Source organism: Tachypleus tridentatus, chromosome 6 (assembly GCF_004210375.1).
Source record: "Tachypleus tridentatus isolate NWPU-2018 chromosome 6, ASM421037v1, whole genome shotgun sequence".
Lineage (NCBI taxonomy): Eukaryota > Metazoa > Arthropoda > Merostomata > Xiphosura > Limulidae > Tachypleus > Tachypleus tridentatus.
In genome coordinates, this window is record NC_134830.1 from 107243418 (window position 1) to 107263532 (window position 20115).

The following is a 20115-nucleotide window of genomic DNA, read 5'->3' on the forward strand; positions in this document are numbered from 1 at the left end:
TAAAAGTAGGGGTGTGATACCCGTTGTAGTCATAGCGCAGTTAGTTCATTGCGTAACTTTGCATCTAAACACAAACAAGATAACAAATAAAGCAAATGGACCCAGTGTTGTTCTCATTAACACACCCACGGTTCCAAAGTGTGGAACACGTTTTGTAGCAAAGGAACGCGAACCACAACACTTGGGATCCGCAACCTGACACGCTAACTACTAGACTACACATTATTCTTTAAAAAGATGCCTGGTACCAATCGAAGTATATGTTTCAAAATTTAATGTTCATATAAGAAAAAGTTCTGTCGTGATGATGTATATATATAAAGTATAAATAGTCATTACTAGCTAGTTGTACATAGTCGTTATCCAATAAAAACACCATTTTTAGTTATTTATTGCATAGGCATGAAAACTAACAAATAACGTTTAATGTTGTAAAACATCTAAGTATTAATGCCTAATAAAACTACAATTAAATTCACGTATGAAGTTAATGTAAGTCCATTCGTCGAATAAATTGAATAGATGAGCAACTTTTGGGGCCTATGTTTTAATAAGACTGAAGTGAAATTCACGTATAGATTTAACATCAATTAAGAAGTTTGAAGCTTATGACCGCCTTGATGAATGAGCTAGCGTTTAAAAACTGAAGCAGGTTTCAAAATACTCTGAAGATCAAGTACTTTCTAACAGTAGACGATTCTTCTCTAGAAGCAAAAGAAAGAAGAACAGTTAACTATACGAAATCTATGGAGAAACTTGGTCTTTGAACTCTACGGAAGTTAAAATCAGATAGAGTTAACTTCACACAAAAGTAATCTAGAAAGATGAATAATTCATTTGTTTATTTTACAGAGTTCACATAAGGCTAGGGAAAGGACAACTTTCAATTAAGAGATGAAAAACAAAAGGCAGTTGGTCAACAGCACCCACCGCCAAATCTTGCTTTATTTTTGTCTGACTGAATAGTCATTCTTGTAGCGCAACCATGATCTCGAAGTGCAAGGGCATATTTGTGGAAAGGGACCGCGAACTACGAATCTGCAAATGCAAAGTCCGAACACGCCATTCTGTAGACTTTGGTAGGCACCCCAGGATAATTGTGATGGATGAGAGGACATGTGATGGATTTAAAAGAACAGTCGAGAGATTGATAATTTACCAAATAAATAGTTTAGTCAAGTTTACCAACAGCTTGAGAATTACCTATTAAAAAGAAAAGAAGGTATTAGTTTAAAAGCCGAAACGTCACCTCCATTTCTTTCAACACGTAGTTGCAGTTCATTAAAGTTCCCAAACTCGTTACGTTCATTCTGTCTAAAGTTCCACTCAAACAACAGCGTAACAGTTTAATGTAATAGTGCACATTATTTCTACTCTAATGGACAAAATACAAGACCCACCGTCTAATTTACTATGATATTATTTCTACATACACAGTGGCTCTTTATTCCATCATTTTGAATTGGACTGGAAGACGTCAAATGTTTGATTACCTTTAGGGCACACGTGTTTGTAGTTCAATCCTACATTATTTTTTATTTATAATATATTTCAAACACTAAATATATATTTTAGTCGAATTTTTTTTTCTTTTTCACTTACTTTTGGATACATGCCATATTTGCATAATGATGTTAACATCGAAGGAGCTATTATGTGTAACAACATAATATCTGTTTTGTAGAGACTTACTATTTGAATTAATTACAGATATTCTAACATACATTCGTTATAAATTAAGTTCAATATTAAGAAAACCCGATGAAATTCGTGAAATATTACAGAGACAACACGCGCCACTGATTTCAAGGCTCTTACAGAAAAAGAAAAAGTTCTTAAACCTTGTGATTAATGAAGTTAGGAATTTGCGTGTGTTAATAGGAAGGTAATGATAATTGATTACGTTCCGTATTTTTCAAACAGAAAGTGACCATAGAAAGTAAAAAATACCTTAACGGCGTGAAAAGACTTAAACAGTTCCACTTATAAAGTTGTGGAGAACCACACATTTCTGCAAAGATTTAGGTATATATTTCAACATATGACGGCCTTTCTAAGGTCTGAGATTTTCTTCTCGTCTAACTACTGGTAATAAAACTTTAACATTCTGGTACTCAGAAGTAAATTAAATCATTTTGACGACCTCACATTATCAACGATTCTTGTTTTAAGATAAGCGATTCGTCATTCTAATTAATATTACAATTGTTTTTTCTCAGATTAATTCCTTATGAAATATATAATTTGATTCAAACAATAACTAATACTTAACAATGAGTTAAAAATACAAATCGTATTGTGATATTGTGCATCTCTTAGCTAAAATATATAGATATAATTCAAAACTACAACTATAACGAAGTCCTGGGAACACAACATATATTTCAATAGTTTATATGGAATTTTTGAGAAAAACTAGACTGAAGCATCTGATGATAGAAATCACGTTTTTACCGCTCAGGTAGTTTCTCCACCGGCGTAGAACAGTTTTGTTTTTTTAGTTGTTTTTTCGCAATAGTAGTTTTGGACGTATTGCGTCATAAATACCCGTGCCTACAAGACCCGATAGCTTTGGCAGTAACAGATGATCACGCGGAATTTATCCTCGTGAAAACTATGTCAAAACAAATATTCAGGGATTGTATATTGCGTTGCACATATCCACGTGCTTTGATATTACATAACGTTTGTTTGACGAAGGTTAGCTGCCTTTTGCTATTACTTGTGTTTGTGTGTGTGGGAAAATGTTGAGCATTTAAACTTACGAAAACTGAACAATGCTTCAATATATCCACACTAAATATCTCAACCATAATTTAGTTAATTAAAGCTTCTGGTAGACATTCGGTCATGTTGTATTGGTGATATATTTAGTTCTAGGTGTATATGTTTTGTTTTCCATTTTACACGCTCGTCTGATTTTCTTTATGTCCTGATAATCGTTTCATGTGAATCAATAAACTAAAGAGACAGACCGCCTACAAGCAGAGATTAAATAAAGACAGACAATCAGAGGCTAAACCTGACCTTGACTAGCCACGGCATCTTGTACAAGAAACCTACTGCAAATTCAAGTTCAAAATATTAAATAAGGTTGTCTCGGGAGGGCGCCACTGCAGGTACTCCACGTTACCTACCCACCTGCCGAAATAGACTAGTCCGACGTACTGTCGGGTCGCTATTCGACATAAATTCTCGGGCCTAGCCGGGTCTCTGGTACGACAGTTGTCGTTGTTTCTGGGAGTGGTTGTGCTGTGCTGTGCTGTGCAAGTCAAGGCCAAGACCCGGTGGTGTTCGAACCGTTTGCACAACTTCACCTCCTGGCCTCTCTCTAGCCGTTACAGAAGGTAATCTGTCCCAAGCCAATAATCGTCCCAGATGGCTCCGCGCTTGTCTGCGAAGTCCACACCCAAGCGGTCGAGGGTGAGAAAGGTTTTGTTTTAACAAAAACGTTTTAGAAAGTGACAAAGGAAATGTTTTAGTGATAAAACAGCTCGACTGCAATTTAATAAATATATCTTTTAAATGTTTTGAGCAGCTATTTACACAAAATAATTTAGTTTATCGGGTCAAACAGAGAACGTAAAGGGGTGTTGTTTTCATGTATATAAATATAAAATCTTGAAACTGATACCTAGTCTCGTGTACAGTTGACAATAAGTTTATTAAACATTTCGCTGTTTGACGCGCATTCATGATTTAGCCTGTGGCAATTTTTGACTTATTATGTGAACTACGTAATTTGGATTATAGATTATTGATTAAATTATGCTCATAATTGTGACATTTACAAAACATGAATATCACATGTGATACTTAAACGTATAAGGGTAATTTTACTCTTGCTACGTTTTGAGTATCATACATGATTGATTGTCATAACTGCTCAACATTATAGAGTATTGCATCATCATTGTCATTTGCTCAAAATTTGTCTATGAAATAGTTTAAAGAAAAATTACACTCTGTTTATATGTAATAACAAAAGAGTCTGAATGGCACGCTTAATTTCATAAAATCCATTTTTAACATAATGGCTTTGAGTATCACGCATGATACTCAGACGTATCAGAAGAATCACCTGAGTATCCATCCAATTAGATGCTCAAAACAATGTAACAGCACCTCATACCATTACAGTTAATTTTTTTTTTTGGTAGAAATAAAATATGAAATTGCATAAAACTTTCAGTTTTATCTGGAGATTAAAACGTTTCTCTAATATTACTGCACGTAACAATTGATTATCGCGACTATTAATATATTTTGGCAACCTAGCTTGGTCGTGTATAAATTATAAAACCGATAAACAACATTTAAGTAGGGAATAAGATATAAATTTTCATAATCATTTAAAGTTTTTAACTAATTCTGACATAATAAATACTAGTGCTGTATATCTCATCATAGTATTTACATACAAAAGTTTACCAACGGTTTTTTACACAGTTTGGTAGTCTTATTTGTAATTTATTATCTGTACTACTAACATTGTCTTTATAACTACTTCACACTTTACAGTACTTTTCATATTCTCAGGTTTGGTCAACTAAGTGGCAGCTGGTAATAGAAATAAAATAAACAAGTTAATATCTGTCTATCTATTTTGTTATTGTTCATTTATGTTAGTTTACATGTAATGATTTTGACAAAAGAAATGAAGACAACATACTTATCTCTCTCTATTGAATCATTTATTTTTAGCAAAAAATACTTCGTCAAAAAATATTTTTTTATGTATAACAGACTTACAATGTTTGTTGAAATCTTGCCACATTTCGTGAAAATACGCATATTGTATCGTATCATAGTATCGTCAAACCTTTGATGAATACAGTATTTTAAACAATAACAATGTATTTTTTGCTCTCATGTTGTCCCGTGTAACTTATTTCAGATTTCTCCCAATATCAGAAATGCGTCTCATGTTTGTTGTCATTGGATAAATTAGTTTTCTTTAATTGCAGGAGCCGTCAACGTAAAGCCAATTGTCATAGTTAAAACTACCACAAATTCAATTAAATAGCAACAAAGTTTGACGGAAACGAAAATGTCAGTAATGTAAGTTCATAAATATATATCGGGTGTGACTGAATTACAAAAACTTTGCATTAATGCCAAGAAAATCTGCACTGTCATGTTTTCTTCATAGAACAGTTGAAATATTGTGGCGTGTGTTCGGACCCGTCTGGGACGGGTACGGCAGGAGGAACCCAAACTGATAGGTTTCCAATGTTGTGTTCTCAAATAAAATGTACCTGCTACAGGAAACAGATTGTGAGAAAAGTACAAAATTGTTGAAATATGGACATTTGTTTCAAATGTAGAAAGACTGTTTGTTTGTTTTTGAATTTCGCGCAATGTTAATCGAGGCCTATCTTCGATAGCCATCCCTAATTTAGCGGTGTAAGACTAGAGGGCAGGAAGCTAGTCATCACCACCCACCGCCAACTCTTGAGCTACTCTTTTACCAACGAATAGTGTGAATTGACCGTCACACTATAACGCTCCCACGGCTGGAAAAGCGAGCGTGTTTGGTGTGGCGGGGATGCGAACTCGCGACCCTCAGATTACGAATTGCACGCCTTAACCCACCTAGCCATGAATGTAGAAGGAAGAGTGAATAATAGCCGCGTTTATTTTGAAATTTTAGAATTATTTTTGCAGACAGAATAAATAAAATATTAATTTGATAATTACAGTAGCGACGAGTAATAGTTACGGTTTCCACATTATTTTTAATTATAATTTGTGAGGGGGAATACGTAGTAGTTAAAGTTTAAAAGAAGTACTGTAGATGTATAGATTTTGATATCTGACACCATGGTCGAAGCGCATATCGCAACAATAAATAGTGGAGGTAATACCTACTCATTAGAATAAAAGAAAATGAAACACAAATAATTCGTTTTTAATTAAACTATTTTTCTCGCCTCTATGATAAAAAATCTTCAAAATATGTAGTCTCTGATGACGTGGGAAGTATAAGATTTGGAGGTCTGATTTCTGTTGCTATTATGAAATTCCATAATAAGTATGTTTACTTATGCGTAGTTTGAATGTATTATATATTTATTAACTTTAAAGAATATTTTCTTCTTTTGGGTGTCCCAACAAACAAAACCCGTAGGGAAAAGAATCTCCATGAACAATACATTGGGAAAATCACGTGAAAAGTCACATTTCTCTTTAGGGTCACATTTTGGGAACAAAATTCTCAACCTGAAAGATTTTAATGTTGACTTATTCCATATTAGTACAAAATACTTGACAGGTTTTTGTATGAAGCAGAAAAATATTTTATAATACGGAATCATATAATAATGATATTTCATTATACGAAAATTAATAAAGAAATGTTTTCTTGCATCCAAATAAATAGAAATATTTTGCTTACTTGTTTTATAAAAGTTGCACAAAGGGCCGTCTGCTCTAATCATTCTTAATTTTGATATTATAGACTAGAGGTAAGGAAGGTAGCAAATAGTTATTTCATCCTCATAACGCACTCACATCCTCAAAGTGTGGCAACGAGACGTGAGCTACAAACACTTGGACTAACAGTCTGGTACATAAATATTTGATTGTACTGAAACAAACTGAAACATTTTAAAGCACGAAGACTAGTAGATATATTTTGTTTTACGAATTATATTATAAACGTTTATTTGTACTGGAACCAGAAGATATTTTTACTATACTGAAACCAATGCATTTAATTGCTTAGTGTGAAAGCTTGCTTTATTTATAAAACCACACTTAAATGTCTGTGAGCTCAGACGCTGATGGAATTTTTTATCAAGACAGATTCGCAATCGATTTTATATTCTTGAGACTAAATTGTATTAGTTAAGTGCTTATCAATACATCTAGAAGAAATAGGATTTTTTCCTTTAAGTCGGAAGGAACAGTTGTTTTCGCAATCTCGGTCATCTCGTTGAAAGAGAAATCGAATCCGTGGAAGTTCCATATACTGTCCAGTCCCTGACGGCTTAATCGAAGCTTAGCGCTCGCTGGTCACACCGGGCTTAAAATTAATGTTTACAGCTACTGAGTGGTGATTTATATATACCTATCAATTCCACATGTTTTTCGTAATAAATCATTTCATGGCTGAAAATTTTACAGAATGTTTCAGTTTCCATTGTCTTGGGAAATTATGTTCAGCTATTTTTCTGTAAAAACGAATAGACAACTTACAGTGGCCAGGTTAAACAATACAAACACAGAAATGATGAAAAACAACATATTTAATTAACGAACGTCTTGGAATACACACGTTCCATCTTCAGCCAATCCCAACAGTAAATCAAAAAAACTAATATTACATATTATAATCTGAATGTTGAATAGAAACTTACGTACAATGATCTACATTTTTAAAGGTGTTGAATTAACGAACACATGATGATTTCCTAAATAACTAATCGTCCTTTATTACCTCCCTGTGTCTTTTCCCATATACACAATCAAAACTACTAGATTTAATATATTTATAAAGTTCTTTAAAGTTTTACCGCATAGAGTTGGAACTCGTGGTTAAAAGTGTTGTTGTTTTTTAGTTACTCAAAACATCTTCCTTGTTTAATTAATAACACAACGATTGTTGCATTAAGCTAGTTGTTGTGCTATTAATTATTATCCTAAAAATCTGAATTATAAATCACTTAAATAAAGTTAATAATAATTACGATTCACTTGCTTGGTCTCTTTCACACCATTGTAATGCATGAAGATTTAAGATATGTATATATAGCACCGAGACACTGCTATATATATCTACTCTGCCCTGCAAAACCTGACAAACCCTCCTAGTACTGGATGGATTGTTTTGTTTGTTTTTGAATTTCGCGCAAAGCTACACGAGGGCTATCTGCGCTAGCCCTCCCTCATTTAGCAATGTATGACTAGAGGGAAGGCAGCTAATCATCATCACCCACCGCCAACTCTTGGGCTACTCTTTTACCAACGAATAGTGGGATTGATTGTCACATTATAAAACTCCCACAGCCGAAAGGGCGAGCACGTACGGTATGATGAGGATACGAGCCCGCGACCTTGAGATTACAAGTCGAGTGCCTTAACCACTTGGCCATGCCAGACCGTACTGGATAGAATGCCTAGTCATCAGTGAATATGAAAGTAGAAGGTTGACGTGGTATAACATACGATGGCTGTTCAAAAAATACGCGGACTGTTTGAATTGCGCGGCTCCAGTTGGTTCCAGGGGAATCCGCTTAGTGTCGCTAGGTTCGCACAGATCAACTGATTACGACGCCATTTCCCGATTGCAGATATCTTTATTTGTGTATTAGCTACGCGGTTTTAAGTGAAGTGCGATTTTTTTCGTTTGGCGGATTTCAGAATGAATGACCTGAAGGAGCAACGAATTGCTGTGAAATTTTGTGTTAAACTTGGAAAATCTGCGACTGAAACTTTTGCTATGTGATGTTACGGTGATGTTGCTATGAAGCGTACAGCATGTTTCAAGTAGCATGAACGTTTTAAGGATGGTCGACAGTCCATTGAAGATGATGAGCGTCCTGGACGTCTTTCCACGTCAACTGACGACCCACACGTCGACAAAATCAACACCCTGGTGCGGGCAAATCGACGTCTGACTGTCAGGGAGCTTGCTGAAGAGTGTGGGATATCAGTTGGATCTTGTTACGAGATTTTGACCGAAAAATTGAAGATGCACCGCGTTGCTGCGAAATTTGTGCCACGCAGAACTCCTGAGTTTTTGGCCAAACACTCGATCACTGTTCTTCTCCATCCCCCTACTCACCTGACCTTGCTCCTTGCGATTTTTTCTTGTTCCCCAAACTCAAAAGACCCTTGAATGGAAGAAGATTTGAGACGATTCCCGAGATTAAGGCAAATGTGACGAAGGAGCTGGAGGACATTACAAAAGAAGCGTACCAGGACTGTTTCAACAAGTGGAAACACCGTTGGGATAAGTGTGTGCGTTGGGGAGGAGAGTACTTTGAAGGGGTCCCAGACCTGTAACTTCTAAATAAAGTACATTTTGTTTTATGACGTCAGTCCGCGTATTTTTGAACAGACCTCGTACTATCTTTTCCTTTAACCTGTGGATTCTTAGAATTATTCTTACATGAACTTTCATTTATTACCTCCGCCACCAACGGTGGACGAAAGTTATATTTTTACCTCCTGTTTGTGTTTGTCAGCAAGGTGTTTCAAAAAATGGCAGAATGGATTTAAACGAAAGTTGGTATACATTTGGAATGTGACGAAGTTTATAAGGGATTAGTTTTTGGAGGGTCAAGATCAGGAAAATGCAAAAAATTCCCATCTCTTAACAAAAGAAACCGACTTTTTTCACACTACTTTTGCTATATCGCCGAGTCAAAAATGATAATATGTAGAATATTATTCCTCATCTTTCTGCCAAAAATGTTTCGTGTTTGTTATTAATGACGGATATATGAACACATTTTCATATTATTTCAGAGCTGAATTTGGTCAATGCTGCGTGGCGGAGGTTGGCGCTCCACTGTATGCACCTGTAGTCAGTTATACAGGTTATTATCTGCAATTATAGTTTTGTGTTTACCGTGGGAATTTGTTGAAGGTAAAATGTGTATATACCGAAACCTTCTTACAAAATGCTGTTACTATTAATCTGTGTATTGTTCATAGTGTAACAGGAACCGTTTTAATGTATGCGTTACTTTGAGAGGAAACGTGTTTTCCAACTTAACAATTTCGCTAATAAATTCGTATGTATATTTAACGACGTTATTTTTATGAGAAGTAATTTTTGCTAAGGAAAAATGCATTCACAATTATTTTGATGTGAAGTCTGTTTTATTTTTGCTTACTAGATTTTTTTTTTCTGAATACTCTGCCAGAGGAACCTTCAAGGATAATAACACTGCACACCAATTTTTTTGAAAAGTTTTGCTTCTGAAAAGTTTTTGCTGATTGTGACAGGTACATGGTGGGTATGCATAAATATAGTTTCGGTTTTGCTTCATCACGTAGGAACTCTGAGAAACAAACAGTTAACTGTTTACCGGTAATAACGTGTTTATTAAAGATTTCTGTTATGAACAGTTAACTGGTAATTGATGAATAAAACTTACAAACTGAATTAATTAATACAATTAATATCATAAGCCCATAACCAAATTGATACGTATTCAACATTTCATTGAAGACAGCTTTATTCAAATTAAACATAGGCACGGCCAGGCGGTTAGAGCACACGACTCGTACTCTGAGGGTCGAGGGTTCGAATCCCCGCCACACCAAACATGCTCTCCCTTTAAATCGTGGGGGCATTATAATCTGCAGGTCAATCCATTCATTAGAAAAAGAGTAGGCGGGGGTGTGGTGATGACTAGCTACCTTCCATTTTGTCCTACACTTCTAAATTATGGAAGGCTAACACAGATAGCTCTCGTATAGCTTTGCGTGAAATTCAGAAACAAACAAACAATCAAATTAAAGATATCGAATACATTTGTGGGGCAACCTGTATATACACAGTATATATTATATATGTAACTATCTTTATTCGCCAATTGAAATTAACCTTTTAAACTTTTCTATAAACACTTTTTCGGTAGGTTACAAGTTACAGAAATAAGCTTCATGTTGTGTTTAATCGGTTGAATTTGTGTGCGGAATTGGTAATAGATATAAATTAGTAACATTTTTAGTCTAAGAAAAAAATACTACATAGATTATAAGAGCAAAATATTGAGCTCTGTGCAGCAGAGATAATCTATGTGTTATGTGGTATTCGAAAGCCAAATTCATTGCTAATTTACTCTGAAACAATTATTAGATAACGTAGAGTTGCGTTACTGGAACAATCATTTACTTTTGCTTCTATACACATACGTTAAAGAACTTAGTTTAGTTATGTTCTTAAGAATATATTATCTTACAGGAGGGATTCCAACTCACGTTCGAGGCGAACAAATGCATAGAGAAATGTATGTAATGGACAAGAATGGAACGTCAATCGAATTTATTTTATAATAAAAGTTATAGTAACTTTTAAACTATTTACTCAATGGTTTATTTGCTAAAGTTATGTGTATGTCATGAGATCTTTCAAAAAGCAAGTGTCAGTATAATTATTTAATGTTACTCATAAGAGCAGACGAATTAACTTTTCATTTACCGTCTCATTGAAGATTAAATCTAATGTAAGAGGGAAGCACTCAGAACGCAAAACAAAGAACCGAAAACTCGTGTATTATTGGTGTATTTTTATTATCCAGATTATAGAGTTTTATTTAGCTAGTAAAGGAAGATGATTATTGGTAAAAATTATTTCATTGTAAATAATAATAACCAAATGGTGACATTTTCTATAACTGGTTGAAATTCGCAAGGGAGAAGGATGCTGATCATTCAAAAGAAAGCTTGTGTAAACTGTTAAACTGAATATGTTATTCAAAGAATTACTCGTGATGTCCATTATCCTATCATTAGCTTTTAAACCAATGTTTCTGAACTTTCTAAGCGCCAAATTGTTGGTCCATGATTTTGTTGGTTATAGGATTCCAAATAACACATGTGATACACAAAACATTATAGTAAAAAAACATCACCATTTATTGTAGTGAAGCCCACTAATTACTGCTTAAGACTCCTATTCATCATGCACAAAAATTAGGAACATTACCCAAATTCTTTCCAGTTCTTTAACACTGAGCGTTGAAGAAGGAAAATAAAAACATAAAATTACTCAATATGATAAAATAATGTAGGTTCTTCCATTGTGAATACAAAAAGAAGTAATATGAGAGCTAAAATCCGTAAATTATATTAGTTTTAATATTTACCACCTGTATTTTTAAATGTATGTCAATAAGTGACACTAGTAGAACTTGAAATTTCCAATAAAATTCTCTCCCAATTACATAACATTCACTTTTGAAATCATAAAGTCTATGTTGTTTATGAATATCCCTCGATGTAAGCGTAATGGTTTATTGGATATCCGTGTATTTATATTTATCAGTTATAACCTATTTCATATTTGTGATTGACGATACTTCTTACTTCGTTTCTTTGGGAATTAAAAACAACATCTACGAAGTGGTAAATTGTTGCTGTCCAAGCTGATTTTGGTGGTGTTAACAGGGATCATAATAATGTGCATATTAAGGACCAACTTTTGCGTTCATATAAGTAATTATAATGTTTTTAGAACCTTTAAAAACAGCATATCTTACAGGATGGTCTATGTACTTCTCAGTAAATGGTACCTTTTAGATACTTTTCATTGTTGTATTTGATTGTGCATAAATACTAACTCTCTATATTTTTTATAATTCTTCTGTCAACATAGAACTACATAGAGAAGAAAAGGCAATTCCACGTGGTTGTGGCTAAATATTATCACACATTGATATTCTGTTATCATTATGAAATTAGTGTTGTGGGGGGAACAACTTGATAGAACCATTAAACCTGAATATGTGACAACTATTTGGTTTTATACGTGTAGAGCTCTACAGTAGGCAGTCTTAGCTGTTCCTCAATGTTCCAAAATGGTAATGTTAAAAGTCCTCAAGCTTATCGCTAGTCTATTGGGAGAGGGACAAAGTGTTAGTGAGGAAGTAGAGAAAGTCCTAACAAAATAGGCTTATTAGAGAGAACTTAGTAGTTAATACCGTGCATACAAAATTGGAAATTGCATAATTTAGTGAGGAAATGCGGAAACCTACAAGGTTTACTGTTTAAACACTAAAAGTTTTAGGTTTTTTGACCTTTTCATTAAATTTGCTCAAACATCTTACGACTAAAATATTTTTTTTAAATCAGTCTTTGTGTCAACATAAGATTTGTTTAGATAAAAAAAAGGCATTTACTAAATTTTAGGTCTCACCAACACCCTCCTTCCTCAGTGACTAAACGATAAGTTTAAATGCATATAATGTTAAAAATTGGGACAGCACACATAGTCCATCGTGTAACTTTGCGCTTAACAACAAATTATCAAATCTAAATATTTACCATCACCCAATGGCTAAATCTTTATACAAATTGATTTTCTACATATTAATAGTCTAGCAGAGCTCTAAAAAGAAAAATTAACTAGAATATAAATACGCTTGGCCTCTGTAACGCATATGTATGTGTGATAAGTTATTGTTTGTATCATTCCGCTGTTCTTATATCAATGAATATCTTCGTGCACTCGATAATATACGTCTTAAATTTCAATGAAAGTATTTACACATGTATTACAACCGTCTATATAAAGTACCTAATCCACATTTTTGTACCTTTCCTTCCACTCAACTCTTCACTTTTAAACATTCCAGTTTACATCTGTATATTTTCAGAGAACGTCACTTGTGATTTGGTTTGGATAAAAGTTTCATGAAGAAGTAGACATGCAAAGATATGAAATTGCGTTTATAACTTTTGTGAAGCATGCATGTTTTATATTTCTGATATTCACTGACATGGAGTAAAATGTTCGAGTACTTGTTATAAACAAATCGAAACGACAACTAGTACAAACGTGTATAGCGTATAAGAGAATTTTTATAAAGAAGTCGAAAACTTTCATTATATCAAAATTCTGAATATATTGTTATGCAAACAGATTGTTTCTATATTAGAAAAGCTACATTTCAAAATGCAACAATGGTTATCAACATAACGCTGATTTATAGATACCGAACAAATCATATACATACAGCGTTCCAAAGGCATATAAATGCTACTTCCCGTCATATAAATGGGCTTGGTAGCTTAGAGACTTGGCCGAGTGTGGCTTAATGGTTAGCGGGTTCGAGATTTGAATACCTGGGGTTGTAAGTACGCTACAAGTGTGACTGTCAAACCTCTCTATTAGGTTAGACAAAGCGACTCAAGAGTTGGAGCGGGAACTGTTTACTTGTTCCTTCAAATTAAGAACAAAAATTTAAAAGCCAAACAAATGAGGAAGATAAAGAAGTTTAGACGTTATAATTAAACTCTTGTAATATCAGTGTAGTATATTTTTTTTCAAAGACAAACATGTGTGACATGTAGAGCCTTCTCATGCTCTGTATTAACATTCTCTCAAATTAATACTCGTATGTACATAGAGAAATACTAACAAACAGAATGAATTTGACCACAACACGTGATAGGCGTTATCAGCGCAGATAAGAAAAAATGTTTAAAACGCAAAAGTGTATTACTTGAAAACGAATCAGTTCTAGTGACCGACAAAATTAAAACATTACAGGAATAAAGAAAGTTTTATGGGACAAAATAACTTCTAGCGGAAAATTAAAGTAACTGGATATGCAAACCAAACATGTTGGTATTTTTTCAAGAGAGAAAAAGATGTTAAACCGGAGCACACCGATGGTAAGAAGTGAAAAAAAGAATCGATATTACCATGGATAATACGTTACCCGCCGCTTTAGCCTCAAACCTCGATTTTGTTCGTAAGAATACGATAAAGTTTATCTATTAAGGTTAACACATTTGCGGTAAAAGTACTTCATAATTATTCCGAAAAGGAATAAACAATTTGGCAATAATGTATAAAGTGAAGGAGTCATATCTGACATGTGTAATGACTGTATAACATGATTAGTATTTTCATGCCCTACCAAAATAAATATACCTTTTTGAAACTTATATCATAAAGCCAAATAACTGGTTAACTTGCATGTTAGGCAAACGTGTGCTTGATTATGATTAATCATTTACCATCTGCCTGTTAGTTGGTAATGCAACACACTTCACATTATTTGCTACATTTTTTCCAGTCATTAGTTTACACTTCATAAATTCATAACTAGACAGATACCACGAGATAGTTAAAGAATACTTTAATCAAGAGACAGTTAAAGATTAGTTTAACCAAGATATAAAGTATACTTTAACCGAGATATAGTTGAGGTAGAGTTTCACTAGGAGATAGTTAAACTATAGCTTAATCGATAGATAAAGTATAGTTTAACCAAGAGATAAAAGTATAATTTAACTAGAAAATAGTTAAGATAAATGTAATCACGAGATAGTTAAGTACTTTAATCACCGCATAGTTAAGGTACTTTAAATAAGCAAAGCAGAATTTAATGAAAAATCTGAATTAAATCTGGAAAAGAAAATTATTACTTGTTGGCACATAATACGTAAAATATAAAACCTGTTTTGTTTCGGTAATTAATTATGAAGCATCAACATAATGTTTGTATTTAAAGAAGACTTGATTTTTCGAGGTGGTTGAAGAAAATGTAGTTTCAGTAAGTATCTTACCGAGGGCAAGTTTGTTAAAGTATTCATGAATAAAAACTGAAAAAGAAAACATTTCGGTTGATTATATTTAAAAAAAGCGTCAGCTATAAGAGATCAAAGTTTAAATCTTGTGAATCTCCAAACTTGGCTGATAGAAATAAAGAATTCTTGAGTTTTTTACAATTGTTAATTCTTCTAGGGCAAGAGCTTCTTTTATTTTGTAATTTGTCGTATCATTATAAATAAAAAAAAACTCAACATTGTCTTCCATATTATCGCACCATGCGTATCCATGAGTAAATATTATAAAATAAAATTTCTTGTACATATTCAAATTACAGATATATGTATATATTTATGGGTGAACAGTGTCAAAGCGGTGAAAAATGTATAAAAGGCAAATACTAATAGAATGTCACCTCTTTATCGTATAAAGAATGAAATGTAGTTTACAATGTGATTAGTTGTCATCTAGTTAATGAGAAAAATGCACGCTATTATAACGCTATTATAAAGTATAGACAGTCATAATTTGCACAGTTGTAATAGTATGAATGCAGTCATAATTTTCAGAATCGAAATATCTCGTGACAAACATGTAGAAATCAAAGTTTACGCTGGTCATGAATTCTCCAGGCGAACAATTGATATAGCTTCATCATACTACTGATGAAGCTATATCAAGGACTGAATAAAGAACGTAAAACTAGCGCTTTTTATAATGGAAACTTTTCAAAAGTAACGTTAAAAATCTTAAGGTATATTGTTTATGAATAAATGACGTTCGAGTATAACAGCTTGTGAACGGTGTTATTTTACGGTACATGCAGTGTGAATGTTACCCCGAGAATGGTATAATACATTTTAGCACGAAGGGGTTTCAGTAGTTGTGTAGCTAGCTGTTCAAAACCCGTTGCTGAGAAGAAAGAATCAAATAAAAAATGTGTTTAGTAAAATTAAATACATTGTTCTTTATAGAAAAACCTTATTTTGAACTGTTTGGCAACAATCAGTGAAGTTTGTTGGACGGTAGAGAAGTGGACGATATTATAGTAACTGAAGCAAACTGAAGATTGGAACAGGTTTGGGGTTGCATTTCAGCCAACTACACAGAATTCATGACATCTTGGCTGCTGACAATACAACATATTTTGATCGATCATGCCATTCCTTCAGAAATACGGCTGATCCCAGCAATGACCCCAGTCAAAAATTAAATATATGAAATGATATCTTGAGGGTGAGGAGGCTGATCGAAAATGGCTTGATCTGATTCTGATATGAACTTGTGTAGAAACTGAGATCTTGGGCGACCAAACTACGAAGTTGAATTGCAGATTCAGTAATGCAGTACGTTTGGAACAATATTTCACAATTGTACATTGACTAATGTGTGGCAGCGTAAAAATAAGACGTAACGCTCTGTGTAGAGCAAAGATCTCACACACAAAATACTAGCGCATTATACAGTTGATTAATTTTTGTATTTCTTGTGATAATGTTCTTTACCATTGCTAAGTTCAACGTTCATGCGGATTTCAGTAGTGGTTAATTGGATTTCCATAATTCTTCGTATTACAGTATTTATACATGTTATTTTTTTAAGAAGTAGTCTAATAAAATATATCTTTCTTGTGCAAAATGCAAATTTTCCACACTATTATGTCGTGAGATAATAAAAATATCTTAATATATCAAGTTGGTTTTAGCGAAGAAAACTGGGATACATCATTACTTATAAATAAGGTTGTAAAATATATATATATATATAAATTAGTAATAAATTTAGATTGTTAAACAAGAGGGACACATTTCTTTATCAGATACCGAACATCTTTGTCTGACATATAAAAAACTTATAATATGCAACTGTTTCTTTATTTTGTTGCTAGATTTTTCTTCCATTAGAAATTAGTGATAACTGCAGATTATCATTACCATATTTCTTAATTTCCTCTGTCACGTACACGAACTTTATACGGGAATAGAGACATTATACTGTTTTGAAATCATACTAAAACCTTGTTTGCAGCCAGTATTTTGTTGTTTGTTTGTTTTACTTTTCAAATGAATATCACATTCACTCTTTAGTTATTTAAAAGGTGATGTAAAATTGGAAGATGGAGACTTAAAATTCGTGTGCAGAAACGTTCTTAACTTTGTTACGACCTTAAAAGGAGGTTTTTATTTTTAAATTTCCTGCAAAGTTACACGAGAACTATCTGTGCTAACCGTCCCTAATTTAGCAGCGTAAAACTAGAGGGAACCTAGCTAGTCAGCACCACCCACCGTGACATTATAACGCCGCCACAGCTGAAAGGGCGAGCATGTTTGGTGTGAATGGGGTTCGAACCCGCGACTCTCAGATTGCTATTCGAGCACCCTAACTATCTGACCATGCCGGACAAAGAATGGATTGAAGTGCATGAATTTTTTGAAACATACTTTTAAATGGTTACTGCATCCGCAGTGAACTACTGTATTTTCAAATTAGACAGTGTATTGGTAAATTCACATCCATGTGTAGTTAATGGACTTCCGGAAACCTTTGCAGAAATTAGTGTGATTTAATCATTAATTCAATTCTGTGACACAGTCTGGTTTAATGAGAGATCTGCTATCAAGAGATCGTCAAATAGAAAGACTGGGTAATCTTTAACTGTCACTCCAGAAATGGCCTTTAAGGCTTGAAATAACAATAAGCTTCTGTAACCCGAATATTTGTATTCTGGGAAGAAATTCTTGTTTTTTACCTTTAATGCGTCGCAGTTTTTAACAGTAGCTTTAAGAAGTTTTATAGAATTAAGTAATGTTCATCAGCATTTGACAAAAGAAATGTATATTTAAGGAGGGGGGTTAAGGACAAACATCCTTTGTATTTTTTATTGAATTTGTATTTTATTTTTTAAAGATAAAATTCTAATTTATTAGCACATACTTAAACCATGCAATTGATTACCAAGATATGAATGTATGGTATGCAGTGAGATACCTGTCATACTGTCGGTTATACTTATATGTTCCTTTGTGAGGAAACTTTGATAATTGAAAGAAATTTTTACTACCGGATCACATGGAAATATCCAAGACATAAAAATAATATCCATCATGATATTTAAAGTTTCTGTAAAATTCTCACTAGGTGTGTGAAATACAGTGGCCCAGGGTGCAATTAAGTTTCTTCACATTTGTTGTATATGAAAAGGAAGGACAGGTGTAGGTTGATCAATTACTCTTAAAACATGCAAATGTATCAGCCAATATTATATTGTATCACTCCCTCACCCATCATTACTATAATTACGTGTAGTTTGATCTACTCTGTAATTATATGAATTTGAATCGACTCTTTGATCTAATTTTGAGAAACTGTAAGCCTAAATGAGTGTTTATTTGTATTTATGTATAACAATAATAATTAGCTAAAGTGGACAAAACTGGTTATTGTCCAGACTGTGAATACGGGAATTCAGATTCGCGAGTTGTTTCTGCTAAAACGCATTCTGCGTTCTATGAACTGTATATGTGCTATAGTGACCGTCAAGTCTTATTATTCGATCAAACTAGAGTAACCAAAATGTTGGCAATTGGTACTTTTTTACTAGCTACCTTCTCTCTAGTCTATCAGTTCAATTTTAAAGACGGCTATGTAAAAAGAAAAAATTCTGTATCTTTGTGAAAAATTCTGAAACAAAGGACATTAAAACAAAAGTAATAAAAATAAACCATATCTATAACCTGCTTCTGATACAAGTGAAACCAAGTATATATTATGTATCTGAGGTTTGGATTTAGATTAAGAGAGATACACAAATGTGATACTCAGTAATTTGACGTCTTCAAAAAATTTGATCATTCTTGTTGTGCGTCTAATTCACACTTAGGATTTATTGTCATGTAGTTTTCAGTTACCTTTAGTGTGGTCAGTTTTGTTCATTGTGAAGATCATTGCGTTGTATATAAATAAGCTGACGAAGTTTACAGATCACAAAGTTAATAACATAGTAATAAGGGCAAACTAAAGTGATTATTAAAGTTTTCTGTATCAAATTAAATCGAATTATTTGAACAAAGAAGATCGATTCTAGCCATTTACAAAGTAAGTATTTTGTAGTTTTAATTTTTCCATTTAAACCTCCTAGGTCTTCCTGAAGAAAAGATTGCAGTCTGTTTTCGTGCATCTAAATGTGTTTTAGTCGTAAATGTTTTTGCTGCTAGAACGAACCATGCCTCGAAACAGCATAGTAATTATCGCATAATATTTTTTGATTTTCGTTTTCCAGTGAAACGTGAATCAGTCTGTGAATAATACGTTAGAGTTATGTGTCACGACGGACGTAATACGTTTTCGAGTTCCCTGATGTATACACACACCAATACGTTTACCCGAGAAACCGATCTCTGGATGTTTGCTCTGTGATTATCGGCTCAGACTTATTTGGTTGGCTTTGATATATCAGCCCTGTTTAATAATAGCATATGGAAGAATAATTAGTATTTCGATCTTTGATCTATCACTTTCCACACTAGTGAACTAACAAGCAGGTACTAATCCGTCAGTGAGGAATTATTGATTCCAGAGAGAGGAGGAACATACACAGCAAGATTTTCAATCAAAGTATACTGTATCGTTGACAAGAAAAACTGTTCCAGTCATGAGAATCAAAGCTAAAGGTTTTTACGTGAATTATACACATACAGTTACAAACTGTTCAGGTGTTATTTTCAAGACGACAAAAGATATAATACATGTACACGCAAAAAAATGAGAGGTAAAACATATTCTGTTGGACAATATCTATTTTTTAAAGTTATAATAACTAATCGATAATTCGTAACGTAAAGGCAAAAATCGAATATTCTGCTAACGAATGAGATTCC

The 20115-nt window shown here is 33.5% G+C and overlaps 1 protein-coding gene across 3 annotated transcripts in view; it reads left to right on the forward strand.

Annotated features, from left to right (window-relative positions):
• Positions 1-3153: 3153 nt before the first annotated feature.
• Positions 3154-20115, forward strand: part of LOC143253261 (protein O-mannosyl-transferase Tmtc3-like) — a 199152-nt gene continuing 182190 nt past the window's right edge. For 2 of the 3 annotated variants that reach the window (XM_076506822.1, XM_076506823.1), the window contains exon 1: positions 3155-3423. In XM_076506822.1, coding sequence (XP_076362937.1) covers positions 3379-3423 — 45 coding nt within the window. In that variant the 5' untranslated portion in view covers positions 3155-3378. Of the gene's footprint in view, positions 3424-20115 lie in introns of all 3 variants that reach the window. The other variant, XM_076506825.1, reaches the window with a different exon arrangement.